At 42.3% G+C, this 13,949-nt stretch overlaps 1 protein-coding gene across 1 annotated transcript in view; it reads right to left on the minus strand.

The window, feature by feature from the left end:
- Positions 1-13,949, minus strand: part of SH3RF3 (SH3 domain containing ring finger 3) — a 252,167-nt gene that overhangs the window by 25,164 nt on the left and 213,054 nt on the right. Inside the window, exon 8 of the mRNA XM_027640927.1 lies at positions 10,795-11,099. Within this exon, the coding sequence (XP_027496728.1) occupies positions 10,795-11,099 (305 nt within the window). The remainder of the gene's footprint in view (positions 1-10,794; positions 11,100-13,949) is intronic.

The following is a 13,949-nucleotide window of genomic DNA, read 5'->3' on the forward strand; positions in this document are numbered from 1 at the left end:
GAAACAGTGAGTGAATTCATTGTTTTGCTTTGCTTGCATGTGCAGCTTTTGCTTTACCTATTAAAGTGTCTTATCTCAATCCATGAGTTTTCTCACTTCTACTGATTCTTGCCCCTTCCCACTGTGGCAGGGAGTGAGTGAGTGGCTGTGCAAGGTTTAGCTGCCTGCCAGGGTTAATCCACAACAGTAGGATAAACAGGGTAAGAATTCAGAACAAATTTCCTAAAATGGAGAAATTATCTCAAGTCACCACAGTGAAATCTGCAAAAACAAGCATGACATGCTACTGTTAGGAAGGAGAAATCAAATGCACAGATGAAAAATTAAGAGTGACTGGCCAGCCAACAGCTCTGCAAAAAGGGACATAAGAGTTAGATTGGATCAAAATTGGGAGTGAGTCAAGATGCTGCTGTGAGAAAGACAAACTTCATCTGGAAACATCTTACATGTAAGTCATGGAAAGTGCTTATTCCATCCTAATTGGCACTAACAAGTTCTCAGCAAAACTCCACTCCAGGGCACTGCTGTTTAATACTCCAGCAAGCTGAATGCTGCCTGGAGGAGAGCTGAAAGTGTAATCAGAGGCCTAGAAAACATTACCTGTGAAGAAAGGCTGGGAACTGGGCTCAGTGAGAGTTTTCGAGGACTAAACACATTATTAGTTCTCTAACATGTGAAAGACTATCAAGAGAAAGCTGATTAGCAGTTCCATCTGGAGCAAGACATGAAGAAACAAGATTGATTTGTAACCAAAAAAGATTTGGGAGGTATAACAGGGAATTTTCTGGCCCTAGGAATATGAAAGGACAGGAACGGATTGCTCAGGGAAGTTTCAGAATGGTCTTAATGGAATGATTTTAAGAAAAGTCAGACAGACATCTATGGTAGGTAGTTGGCATACATCTGACTTTCTCACAACTGACAAATGCAAACCCATCCCAGGTCTTGGGGCTACCATCCTCACTACCTCCCCTGTGCCTGCTGGCCAGCTGTATCTCTCAGCCAGGTTCCCTCTGAGTCTGCCAGCCAGTAGTATCTGGCTTAAATATAAAATCTATCCAGAAAAATTTAAAAAGTTGGAAAATCAGTTCCCTCTTTTATGTCCTGATCAAAGCCCAGCTTATGCATTGCCCTTGCCACAGCAGGCACCATCGTGTTGATAGAATCTGCCTGCCCGACCTCCTCCCTTTGCTGTCTCAAAACTTAAGATATGAAAAATAACATGATGTTGTACAGCAGGGAATAGAGATCTCTGAGGTCATAAAAAAAGTCAGCTAGTTCCATTTTAAAATACACCAGTTCTGGGCTCATCATGAACTGGGACAAAAAAACTACAGTACAGAAAATCTACTTTACTGTAAAGTAAGTTGGCCATGGACTCACATTAAATTACTTCTTCTCTCCCTTAGGCACCTGGTGATGAAGCCCAATGCCTGTGTGCTTCTAGTGTGCTGAATACAGTAAGCTGTGACTGAAGGTTAGTATTATAGCTTCTGTAGTCTTAACTCACAGAAACATATCAGTGCATATGAACCAAACAAAATGTATGTAAAAAAACCAAAGAAACAGGTTAAGTTCTGCCTTTATAATAAACTGGTTTTTAGACAGCTAACTGCTTGACACCCAATATTAATTGATTACAGGCAGCCTGCAGATGTAGTGTCTGAAAAGCAACTTTTGAATGGTGCACTTTCTGATTCTCTGAGACTGATCTTTTCTCCAGAGGGCATAATAAAAGCATTTTTTTTTCAGTCTTTCAGAGACCAGCACTGACTCCATGTCTTGACTTGGTCTGAAGGGAATTACTAGATGCTTGAGACATTCAGTCAAAAAAAAATAACAACCCAGACTGACTTTAAAGTGGCTTTACCATTGGGCAAAAGAAAAGCTGAGGGCTTGTGAATCTTTATGCTGTTTCTGCAATACGAAAAATAAACAAAAATATACAAAATAAGGTAAATATCCCTTTGTTAAGATTTGGTTGTGCCCTCGAGTTACAGAATGAAAATAGAAACATGCCACAGATATTCGTTGATTGTTATAACATGCTGTTCCTACTGTACTGATGTTTGTCAGAAACTGCAATTTCATTTAGTTTATGTAATTCTTCTAGCAGAGCTTGCTGAAGTATTTCTGCATTGATATTAGATATTTTAACCCACCTAGGAAAAATACCAGTAACCATGTGACAAAAAAAAGAAACATGGGCACCGAAAAGTTGATTATAGACAATTTTCACAGCAAAATTCAGACTTTGTCTCCATAAGACAACTGCACTGGCACTTGAGATACTTGTATCTCAGTAAATAATCTCTGTAGCCTCTTGGTAGTTTAAAACTTACTGGCTTGTGAATTCATAGTAGGAAAACCACTGACAATGAAACACTCTAATGAGTCCTGGACACGTGGGAGGCCAAGATGCCACCAACTCTGACACATTTTAAGATGTTTCATTGTTTTCAAGGCATCCAGCTTCTTACTCTCTTTTTCTGCTGGAATGGTTTCATCCTGCATGTCTTCCTTTCTGGGAGTTGTGAGGTAGTGGCAGCTCATGCCAGCTCTGTGTGTTACTGCTTCAAGGCAGGAAGTGGACTACAGGAGACAGGCACAGCATTCACACTGTTTTTTTTAACCTGTGCATGGGAATTGTGAGCTTGATGTTATGAGGGAATGAGAGATCAAACTGTGTTCTTCAGGAACAGGGCAGGGATAGGGCAGAAACTGTAAGGGAATGCTCAGCTGCAGAATTCTGTGGTCTGGGGTGAGGACTGGCCCCTATGATCCCTTGACAGCCAGAATGTGTCAATGTCTCCCATCTATAGCACAAGAGCACTTACATTTCACCCGACTAATCCAAGGACATATTTGCCATCCCCACCCACAGCCTGGCCCCGTCCAGCCATCTGGTCCCATGTGATTCCTTCTGCAGGCAGGGGAACGCCATGAGAATGCCAGTGCCAGGATGCTCACACGCAGACACACACTCACGCACACACACACGCCTCCAGCCTTCTGCTTCCAGTGCTCCCTTGCATGCTCTTTCTTTTGTCAGTTCTACTTTCTTCCTCAAACCATGCTAAGGATTAGTAAAAGCCTGTGGGTCCTTTGTGCTATAAAATTAGGTCTCTACAGGTGCCAGGAGAATGCTGTGCCTTGGCATTCAGATAGCTTCATCTCCAGTTAGTAGATAAACTAAATTTCCTCTTGAAGTTTAAGCAGTCTCCATCTTCTCTTCCCCAGGATCTGCTTCCCCTTAAGGCCGCGGAATGCAGCACAGAACCACTCGAAAGACTGTTAGAGAAATCCACTGTGGACACTTGAGAAATCTTGTGACAGCACTGTGAGGCAGATAAGCAGAGGCAGGGGGAGAGGAGAGAAAAAAGGAATAGCTTTCGGAGACTGCTTGGCAGCAAAGTCAGTGCTTGAAATATCTGTGGGGAGTTTGAAAGCATTTCCTAACATCAAAAATGTGAAGAAGAAAAAGAAATTTTGATCAATGACTTATTGCCCTTGATCTAAGCAAAAGAATCCTAGCCAGTCAGAAATAACAGAAATCTGTTTTATTGTAAAGCTTAAGTTTTCTATGTTTTGACAGCTGGGGTTCATGCTTTTGGTTGGATTATTTGCCAGCCTTAAAATATTCATCAGTGAGTTGCCAGGTTTTTGTCCTTCCAAATTGAACTCTAATGATGAAGGAGAAGGTGCTGGAGAGATTTTAAGCATGAGTTTTCTGCCCTAAATCAGAACTTTGTGGCCTGAATTCACGTGACCAGAAGAAGAGGTTTCCAATCCCTGGCCAAGTGTCTGGTGAATCACTTGCTGGTCACTGAGCCAAGATTCACTTTCTAGAGCATGGGAAGCAGCGGCTCATTTGTGATGAAGACAGCCCCCTCGCCTTTGTTGAGAGGAAATGGATTAACAGTATGTATTCTGTGAACAAGTCTTGAGAGAACTGATCTAAAATATTGCAGATTAAAGCATCCTTTCGGAGAAACAAATTGGAACATGTTACACTGAAAAGTCAAAGGTGACTCTCAAAATGATCAGTGAAATGTTGATGTTGGTGGCTCCAGGATCAGCTCAGATGTCTTAAAGAGTACTCAGGAAGATTAATGTCACAGAACTTATTCTTTCTTTTTGATGTAAACCTTTATATTGCTATTCCAATGTTGCTTCCTCTTAATGCATTCTACACTTATTCTAAGAATTCAAATCAGGCTCTCTGCTCTTGTGCAATTTGTTTATTGTTATGTCTTGTGCTGCTTTCATTTCATCACTTAGTTTTTTATCGTTCTGTTTCATACCTGTACAAATTAGTGGGCTTTCTTCGGTAAATCTAAGTAAAACATTTTTCATGAAGTGAAAAATAATAAATAATTTCATATCTGCTAGGAAGACTGAATTCCTCTTCCAAAATCTCGGGGTCAGTCATATTGACTTTGTATCTGAAAAATCTGCTTTCATCAACTCTGTCTTTAGCCTCCTCTACTCATCCCAGGGTGACCACTATTTTTGTCACATCATTTTATATCTATAGAGTCCTTGCAAGTGCTCAGCACTTCACCTTTGAGACTGATCTTTCACTTTCTGGATAAAGAATTAAATTTCTTTGGGGATATAAAGTGATAACTAATCCTTTCACTCAGGGACAAGTTAATATGAGACGAAGTTGCAATGCAGAGACTAACAGTAAGTAAAAACTGAAAGTGCACTACTTTGTAGGGTCTGGTTCTTCAGGCAGCTTCAGTTCTACTAACTGATAGCTTAATCAGACAGCTGTAATGTGAACTAAGGTCAAAGAGCATCTCTTTGACCTTATAACCTTTATGAAGCCAGATTTCAAAAGGGCCTTTGATCTTGTTTCCATCCCTATGTAAAGCTGGGGTAGGCGACTAAGTGTGCAGGCAGCAGGTCTGCACTGAGGGATGCTGCCAGGTGGGACTGAGCACTGGGCTGCAAATTAGGAGGAGGTTGAGGAAGGCACTGACAGAAAGGGGGAGTGGTGGAGAGGTAAGTCTCTCTGGTCATGCTTATTCTGGCATATAAATGAGGTCAGGATTTAGCAACAAACCCTGGTCTGCATCCATTAACCATTATGGGTTTGGCTTATATCAGCGTCCCACTCTGTGCTGGTGCAGCCTCACCTGGAGTGCTGTGTGCTGTTTTGGGTCCACAATACAAGAAAGACATTAAGCTATTAGAGAGCATCCAAAGGAGGGCTGCAAAGATGGTGAAAGATTCAGAGGAGAAGCCATATGAGGAGTGGCTGAGGTTGCTTGGCTCATTCAGCCTGGAGAACGAGGGAGACCTCTTTGCAGTCTACAACTTCCTCATGAGGGGCAGTGGAGGGGCAGGCATTGTGGTGACCCATGACAGGACCTGAGGGAATGGCATGAAGCTTTGTCAGGGGATGTTTAGGCTGGATATTAGAAAAAGGTTCTTCACCCAGAAGGTGGTTGGCCTGGAACAGGCTCTCCAGGGAAGTGGTCACAGCACCAAACCTGCCAGGGTTCAGTAAGTGTTTGGACAACACTCTCAGTCAGGCACATGGTGTGACTCTTGGGGCTATCCTGTGCAGGGCCAGGAGCTGGACTCTATGATCCTTGTGGATCCTTTTCAACTCAGGATATTCTATGATTCTATGAACTAGCACTCTCCCAGGACAATGCATTGGCACAGTTTGGGCCACGCCACTTACCAAGAAGGACTATTCTTGATGAGCAGTCTGGATGCAGGCACCCTATTTTGGGCAGGGAAAAAAGCTTAAAAGAGTGGATTCAAGTCATTCAGGGACACTTGCAGGGCCAAAAAACAGACCTTGCCTTGCTCTGTTTTGCAAAATAGTTCTTACACCAGCATCATGCCAAACATATTGTATCATTTGAGGAATGCGGCTATTTTGAGCAGAAAGACTGGTACTTGAGAAAGTGAGTGACACTGGTGAGAGCAGACAGATGTTTACTGATTCTGTCGTCATATGCAAAACTGTTGGTGCATGTTCAAAGTAGCTTTCTGAAGATGTGCCTCATGTTATCTTAACATCAGTAAACAGCGGCCTAATGCATTTTCCTGTTTGTTGTGACTTGCTTATCTAGATCCTCTATATATTCCAGGGACACAGTTACTAAATTTGAAGCTGCAAACAGGTTTTTTCTCTTGACATGCTTGCAAGAAACGTTTAATTTTACATTGCAATTTTCAAATATTTTTATATACTCTGGCTAGGTAAAACAGTAAGAAATTAGTGTTGAATTAATGACTTGACTAGCTCGCTAGTACAAGCTCTTATTTTCCTCTTTATCAGCTCTTGGGCCAGACATTTTGGAAGAATTTAATCAAAATCCACATCAAAAGCCAAATGAGTGGATTTTAAAGAAAGTTTAATTACAGTGGTCAAACCACCCAGCACGATTTGCTTGATTTGATTAACGTAATGAGGAGCTCATTTAATGAGAAATGCATTAATTCATTCAAACAAGTGGTTTTATCAGTGGTATTAAGCATCAACCCAGATTATGTACAGCAGAAATTATTATAGCAAAAATTGACCGAGGTCAAAGTAGTAGTCATGCCATAATTACAAGCTCTCAGCTGTAATCTACCAGTTGAACTTGGGTAGTACTTGTCCTGCATGAAAAAGCAGGGTACCTATTTTAAAAAGCCCCCAAACCACAAGGGTTTGCTCCAATTCCTCAGCTGGGGTCTCCATACCTTTTGTTCAGATGTTCAGAAGATTTGGGAACTGGGACTGAATTCCCTGAGTTCCAGATGGCTACACATGCAGACTCTAGTAGCAAATGACAAAGGGAGAGCTCAAAGGAGCCCTTATACCACCCCAAACTCTTAAAGGAAATGGATGTTCTTCATTTGCTCTCTGTTTTACCTCTCTCCTGTCCCTGCGATTTTCGAAACCTGGAACAGAGTGACTTTGGGGGAAAATTAGTATTTTACTTCTGGTGAAGGAAACCTCCTTGGAAAAGAAGAAAAATTGGCCTCAAGTAGGAAGTATTTGATAAAAAGAAGAAAGAGTCTCCTTTACATCTTGTTCTCTTCAACTACATTCTTAGATACATTTCACACTCTATATTTCAACTCCCCTGTTTCAGGCCCCCTGCCTGTGAGCTTCAAACAGCACCCATCACCTGCATGCTTCTTTGGTGACCCCTGCTATATCTGCCAGCAGCTGCCAATGCTCTTCTCTCTCCTATGCTGCCCTGACCCCCGTTACCTCTTCAACTTCTGCCATGCTGCCTTGCCTTTATTCAGTTCATGACTTGTTATTCCTGCAGCATCTGCAGTACCCCTATATGAGCTGCCTTTTCTGCTACTTTATACTGGGTCTGTATAGCACTGAGACTTCTTTGATTTTCAAGTGTTCTACTTCTAAGCCTGTTTGGCTACCAGAGCACTTTCTAAGCACTGCTGCACAGTGGACTTAAGCAGTCTTTTCTCAGCTACCACCAGCAACTGGTAAAGGAGACCATATTTAAAACTGTTCCCCAAGTAGACAGAAGGCTGGTCAAGGAGCTGAGAAGTGGAGCACAAGCCCAGTTGCAGACAGGATGCTCTGTGGGTAGATGCCTACTGACAAGTGAAGACTGGCATCATCAGGAATATGACAGTAAGACACTACTATTAGGGTGCCTAATGAATGTAAGTACCAAGGTTCATCTGCAGGTTTGGAAGTTTGGATCAAGATCTTCAAGATATAAGCTGAAGTAGAGAACTAGAGATGTCAAAAAATAGACCTAAGGATTTATTTGCCACATTAATAGAAAATGAGCAATAAAACCATTCATGCTGAGCTAAAAATATAATCCTCAGGATCATTTCTGCTAGTGACCTTTAAACCACGAGGAAATGAGTAAAAATTGGAATTGGAGTGCCTTGATTTTAGAGAAGTCCTGGGATCTGCCTATATCTGACTGCTGCACACCAACAGGAACCTGTGATATTGGCATATGAACGGTCGCACAGAGGAAAGCATTAACAGTGATGACAGCAAGGCTGTTTGCAAGGTAAAGTCAATTCCATCTTGGAACAAGCAACCCAAATAGCATATACAGACTCTCTGCAGAAGCTGCCCCTTGATGTCACATTTAGTATCCTTGAGTGGAATCTGCATGGGAAATCATAATACATAAATTGTTAGAAGATCCTATCTTAAAATACTTTTTCCCACTATCTCCCAGCCCAGCTTTCAAGCAAGCAACCAACCTTGCTAAACTTATCATCTGAAGAAAATTCCCAAAGACCAATATATCTGACTATATCAGTGAGAAATGCAAAAATCGCAACTTATCTCCACAGACCTCAAAAGAACCATGAAAAACAATGGATCCCCATAATATTCATCCCTGAATGCAAACTACTTCTTATGTATCATGTGCCCTCTGTACCATAGTGAACTCACACCGACAATCCCTTCGTGAAAGAAAACAATGGTTAATAATAAAAACTTTTCTTCTAAAACAGTCATTCTCCTTCTGATCATTCAGCCTTCATCCTCAGGGGTATCCTACAAAAGAAACTGGAAAGACTAAGACAAGATTGAAGTTAATAATTTTATAGGGCACCAAAAATTTTTCATTCTAACGACAATGCTAATTTTATGGCACATTACAATTTACCTCACATATAGCTTGCTAATCTCAGTTTCTCAGGAGATAATTACCTGTGCATTTCTTCCATCCTGTGTTCAGTAGAGCTGAAGACCTTATTACCTCTCCTCTTACTAACTTCCTCTGTTCCTTTCATCTCAAAATACCTGACTGATTAATATAATGAAACTGAACTCAGAAAAATTGCTTCTGATCTTTGCTTATCTCGCAGTTTGCCAGCTATGCCCCTGCTTCTGTTTTTTGCTCCTCGATCTTGTCTGATACTGCCTTTCTCCACACATATTCCTTACGAGTGTTATGACTATTCCTTATTTACCAAAAAACCTGCCCAACCATTCTCCACTTTGAAAATACCAGGCATGGTTCCAGATATGGTTCCAGTTCTGACTCACAGATACCTTTTTGAATAGTTATATGGCTTTCTGTCTGGCATTATCTGAGCTCCCAATTGCTTGAAAGAAATATTTGGGCTTAGGTAAAGAATAGGAACACAGTTAACTGGCCAAACATCAGTCACTATTTCTAAAAGGAAAGGAAATATTGTTAACTCAGAACTTTCTAAAATGAAAATGAAATATGACATGGACAAGATTCAGGAATATGTTGTTCAATGTGGAGCAGTTATGTGTTTCCCAATCCAGTCAGAGATGAAAATTTTTATTGTCACTTCTGTCTGATACTTCCCAGCTAGTGAATTGGCCTTTGGAAATGCTCATTGCAATGATGTTGTATATTATTTGCTTCTCCCCTTTATCCATGGAGCTCAAAAACCTCTTCACTTTACTTTTCTGCATTCAAATTCAGTAACTTTAAGCTGTAACAGCTTGGGAAAGGTTAACCAGTGTCTTAGTTCTGAACTCAATATAATTTTGCCTATGGGCTTTCAGTGTGCACGAATTAAAATATATGGACCTAGAGTTAAATACATTTTAGGAAGTATTAAATAAGACAGTACACAAAACTCTGAGATAATGTGAAGATCTGCCATCTTCTGCCAAATGTCATACACTTCCTTGGACTTGCAGGAGTAGCATATATTATTCTGCTTGCACTACATGCAGTCCTTGATGCACACCTGGGAGTCATTCTTTGCAAGCAAGTACCTGGATTTCACATCCAGGCTAGAATTTCTACATCCTTTTTCTTTCACTGAAAGGCATTTAGAGAAAATTCAAGACAGGATTAAGGAGAGGATTTTAAAACTTGTATTCCTCATTTTGTGAAGTTATGGGTTATCTGTGACCCCAGTGACCAGAGAGACCTACCACCTCAGTATTACCATGTAAAAAGTAACTGTTTACTCCATATGTTCCTGTCACCATGGAAAAGCTCAGGAAATATATGGAAAAGATTTTTTGCAGGTTCAGAGGAAAAGCAGGCCCTCTCATCTCTTTCCCCTACTGAGATACAAACCAGGATCTTGCTCTGCTAAGCAGTAGGGAGATAATCTTCACCATTGATATATGGGAACTGCTGATACAATGTAAATATTTAGTAAAAACAAAATATTTGCCAAGAACCTAAAAGACTGTGTGCTTAAAGTAGCTCTCCCCGCAGCCTTTCCTTAGCAAGGTGTACAAAGAAATGTGTACTCAGCTATCAGTTCCACTGCTGCCTCCTAAGAGATTGAACCTACAGTGCATCATACGTACATCCCAATGAGCCGTACTTAATTCCCTTCTCCTCTTCTGGCTGTGCCACTGCAATGGAAGTTTCTTGTAGAAACAGAGGTGCTTCTGGAACAGTCAAACAGCTCCTGCTACCCATGAGCCAGTGTCTGTGGCACCTGCTGTGGGGCTGGTACCACCATCAGCTTCTTCAATGTCACGAGGCACATGCTCCTGACTTGGCCGTCGGGTTTCGATGGCCAAGAGCCCACTACAACATCTCTCTGCACCACTACAGATTTGCAGATCTCGGAGCCAACCATTGGAAGAAACACACAAATTCAGCACAATCAACCTCATTTCCCATCTACGATCAGGTAACACGAGAGCACTGTTGAGGATGGTGTGGGGGAAAGGATGAAATGTGAAAATAATGTGAGACGAGGATGCCCAAGATGTTTGGTGATGGAAACCAGTTTCCACGCTCCCAGGTGGCTGCCAGGTCCCTCCTCAACAGCCCCACGGGAGGGAGATGTGGCAGGAGTACGAGGCACAGTGGCCCTTACCTTCTCGTTCTTCCTCTCCTCAGCTTTGCTGGCAGGTCCAGGGGTGACAGGGGCACATAGGGGCCCACTGCTCACCTCCCCATTGAGGTGGGCCGCGCTGACATTGGGCGGGGTGATGGCGGCGGCGGCAGAGGTGAGGGGGATGAGAGGCCGGGCCCCTGGTGCGGGCGGCTGGTGGCCGTGCTGGGGGGACACAGCGGGGTGAGGCCGAATGGCGGCTGCAGGCAGGCGGGAGGGCGAGCTGGGCGTCCGCAGGGGTGACACCGTGGCGGTGGGTCGGTCGGGGGCTGGCACCGTGGGGTGGGCTGCAGAAGGAGGACAGAGCACGGTTAAACCCACCTTGCACTGGCAGATCTGGCCCTTCAGTGGCCATCACTGCCACAAGGTGCCAGGGCCTGACAGAGAGATAAGCTCTTAGTCTTAACCCAGGATATCTCAGCCTGGAAGTGTTTGCAGCTAATTCCCCTCCAGGCTGTAAAAGGCCTGTCTGAAGTCACCAAAATTGGCTTGTCCTCCCCAGTGATGTGACTATCCCTGTGCATACTATCTTTTAAAAATACATTATCTAGTTCCAGCTGAGCTGTCTTCCAAACCCCCTCCTAACCTAATAGGTTTTAGAGCAATGCAACATGGGACCTAAAAAGTCAGCCCAGATGATCCAGGCTGACGTAGCAGACAGCAATTACAAAGGAAAGTCTCTTGTTTCAGCCCTAAAAAAATGATCAACAGCACATCACTGTGCTGCACAGGATAAATTAAGCAGAAATCCATTGGAGGATTTCTGAGCTCAGCCTCCTTTCTGCCAGCAAAGTCCCTAAGGAACTATGCAGTGCCTTTTAGTCTGGCTGCCCCTGCTAAGCAAACCTTGCCTGCAAGCAGCGGGAACCAGAAATTAGTGCTTGTCTGTTTAACAGTGACTGTGACACACTGCCAAGTTCAACCCTTCAGGGATTCCGGAGCCTGTTGCATGCCTCATGTTGCAAAACACGTGACAAAGCTCCAGGTCCATTTCCACAACTATATTGTTTATGACTTCCAGGTTGGTTGAGCATAGACATAACCTAAATACCACTACACTTTAAGTATTTACAGCCTAGAAGTCAAGTTCACACCTAGATATTCCCTCACTTAAATGATTCAGTAATAGGACTGGCTGGAAAATGCCCATTTCATAAATGATTTCAAGGTTTCATAATCTTCTGTCTCAGTGCAAAATTTGAACCTTCGAACATTTTTCTGAGAACAACCTACTCACTCACACCACAATTACTTCTATTCTGGTCAGGTTATTCACCTGGGATGTGAAATCATAGGATCAGGTCACTGCACTGTTGTCATCTGTGGAGAACACCTCTGAGAAGTTGTCAATTCCCTTTGCAACAGCACAGCTTTATGGTTGGTAGTTCTATGGTTGAACTACATCCATTCCTGACAAAAACCATTGAGTTCAGCAAATCAGCTTTTCTTTGACCAAGATGCATTTTACTGGAAAATTTCTGACCCACTTTGATCTGTGGTTTTCTTACAAGTTCATCTGAAGGATGCATTTTTATGCAGCTGGAATTCAGTCAATCTATATCTAAACAACAATGCTAGAAAAACCACTATTTTCTGTTTCTGTGGTAAAGAGTGGCACCCTTACCAGGGATTGAAATGAGACAATGCCATTAATCATACTCACTACATCAGCTGAGCACTCCTGGCAGGAGGGAATTTTCATCCCCCAGTCTTATGTCCTATTATCTGAAGCAATACTGAACATGATGGGCCAGTGACCATCAGATTAGTACCTCTCACGTTTGTATGATTTTCCTTCACAGCAGCTTCTTGATTTTATAACATCTCTTTTTACTAATGTTGCTCATAGTAAATCAAACTATCATTAACCAGTCTGTAACTTGATGTGATTTTATCATGTAGCATCAGGAAGGCCCTAAAAGTTGTTATTACAGACACCTTCAAGACTACTATTACTATTAGTTACCATCTCCCCCTCGTTGAATTACCAAGAACATACACTGAAAGTGCAGTTCAATTCCAGAGAGCCAGACAGGGCACCACTAGTTATTTTGAAGAAATTCACTCCTGATTTTCCCATTTGGAACCTGTGTGATGAGCAAACACTGCTATCAGAAATCTGATTTTCCAGGACAGTTAAGCTTGTAGGGTCAAAGTTTTGAATTACTGTTTGTAGGGAGCAATGGCTTTCCTAAATTTAGACAAAAGCACACTAATGGAATATCACTGCATGTACCTGGGTGCAGAACCCTGATTTGGTAATATTAGGTACAATACTTCTTTCATGTAGGACTTGGTGTTTCCAAACACAAGAAGGAAACAGAAAATATGAGAAACAGTAAAAGAAATGGCCTAAGAAAAATCAACTCTAGAGCAGAGCTCTCATATTTTATTCTGTAATTTTATCTGCTTACTGTTACAATGTATGCCTTTGCTCTGGATCCCTGTATCTGGACTGTGCTGCATCAAACATGCTATTAATTAGCAATGCTCACTGAAGGCTATTTTTGTTCTACACCACTCATATTTCATTTGTGGTGTATTCCTACATTAGTGGCCTTGTGCAAAATTGATTTGTTACTCATGTATATTGCAAGCCAACAGAAACGTGATTTGAATACTGTGCCAGCTTGCCTCTCTTGGAAAGCTTTTGCAAAAATTAGTGCACTGACCTGTCCTGCAGGACTAAAGGGACCTTTTGAGGGGCTCTGATCCACAGGATACTGGTAAGGAAATCCATTACAGAGAAAATTACTGATAATCATGAAAATTTCCTTTATTTATCCTGGAAAAGGTTTATTTAATTAAAATAAGAATCTCATGAACCTTCTGGAAGGGTTGGAGAACTCCCTGTTACGAGGTTTTGAAACAGTTCTGTGGTCCCTGGATCACTCTGCCTGCCAACTCCTTGGCACTTGAGAGGTGTCGTAGTGACCTGGAGGAGCAATCTTAAATCAGGGAAGTTGCTGGATGTGTAGCACAGCAGCACTGCGGAAGAAAGCTATGGGGCATGCCAGGTCTCTGGGGCAAAACAATCCGTCACCTCAGTTTCAGGGGAGTCAGGAGGGCTCAGGAGGCACCAGGAGCACCTGAATAGTTCCTGAGAGCCTCACCTAAAATGGGACATTTTTGGCTTG

This window comes from Corapipo altera, unplaced genomic scaffold (assembly GCF_003945725.1).
Source record: "Corapipo altera isolate COAL_440 unplaced genomic scaffold, ASM394572v1 0, whole genome shotgun sequence".
NCBI classification, from domain to species: Eukaryota; Metazoa; Chordata; class Aves; order Passeriformes; family Pipridae; genus Corapipo; species Corapipo altera.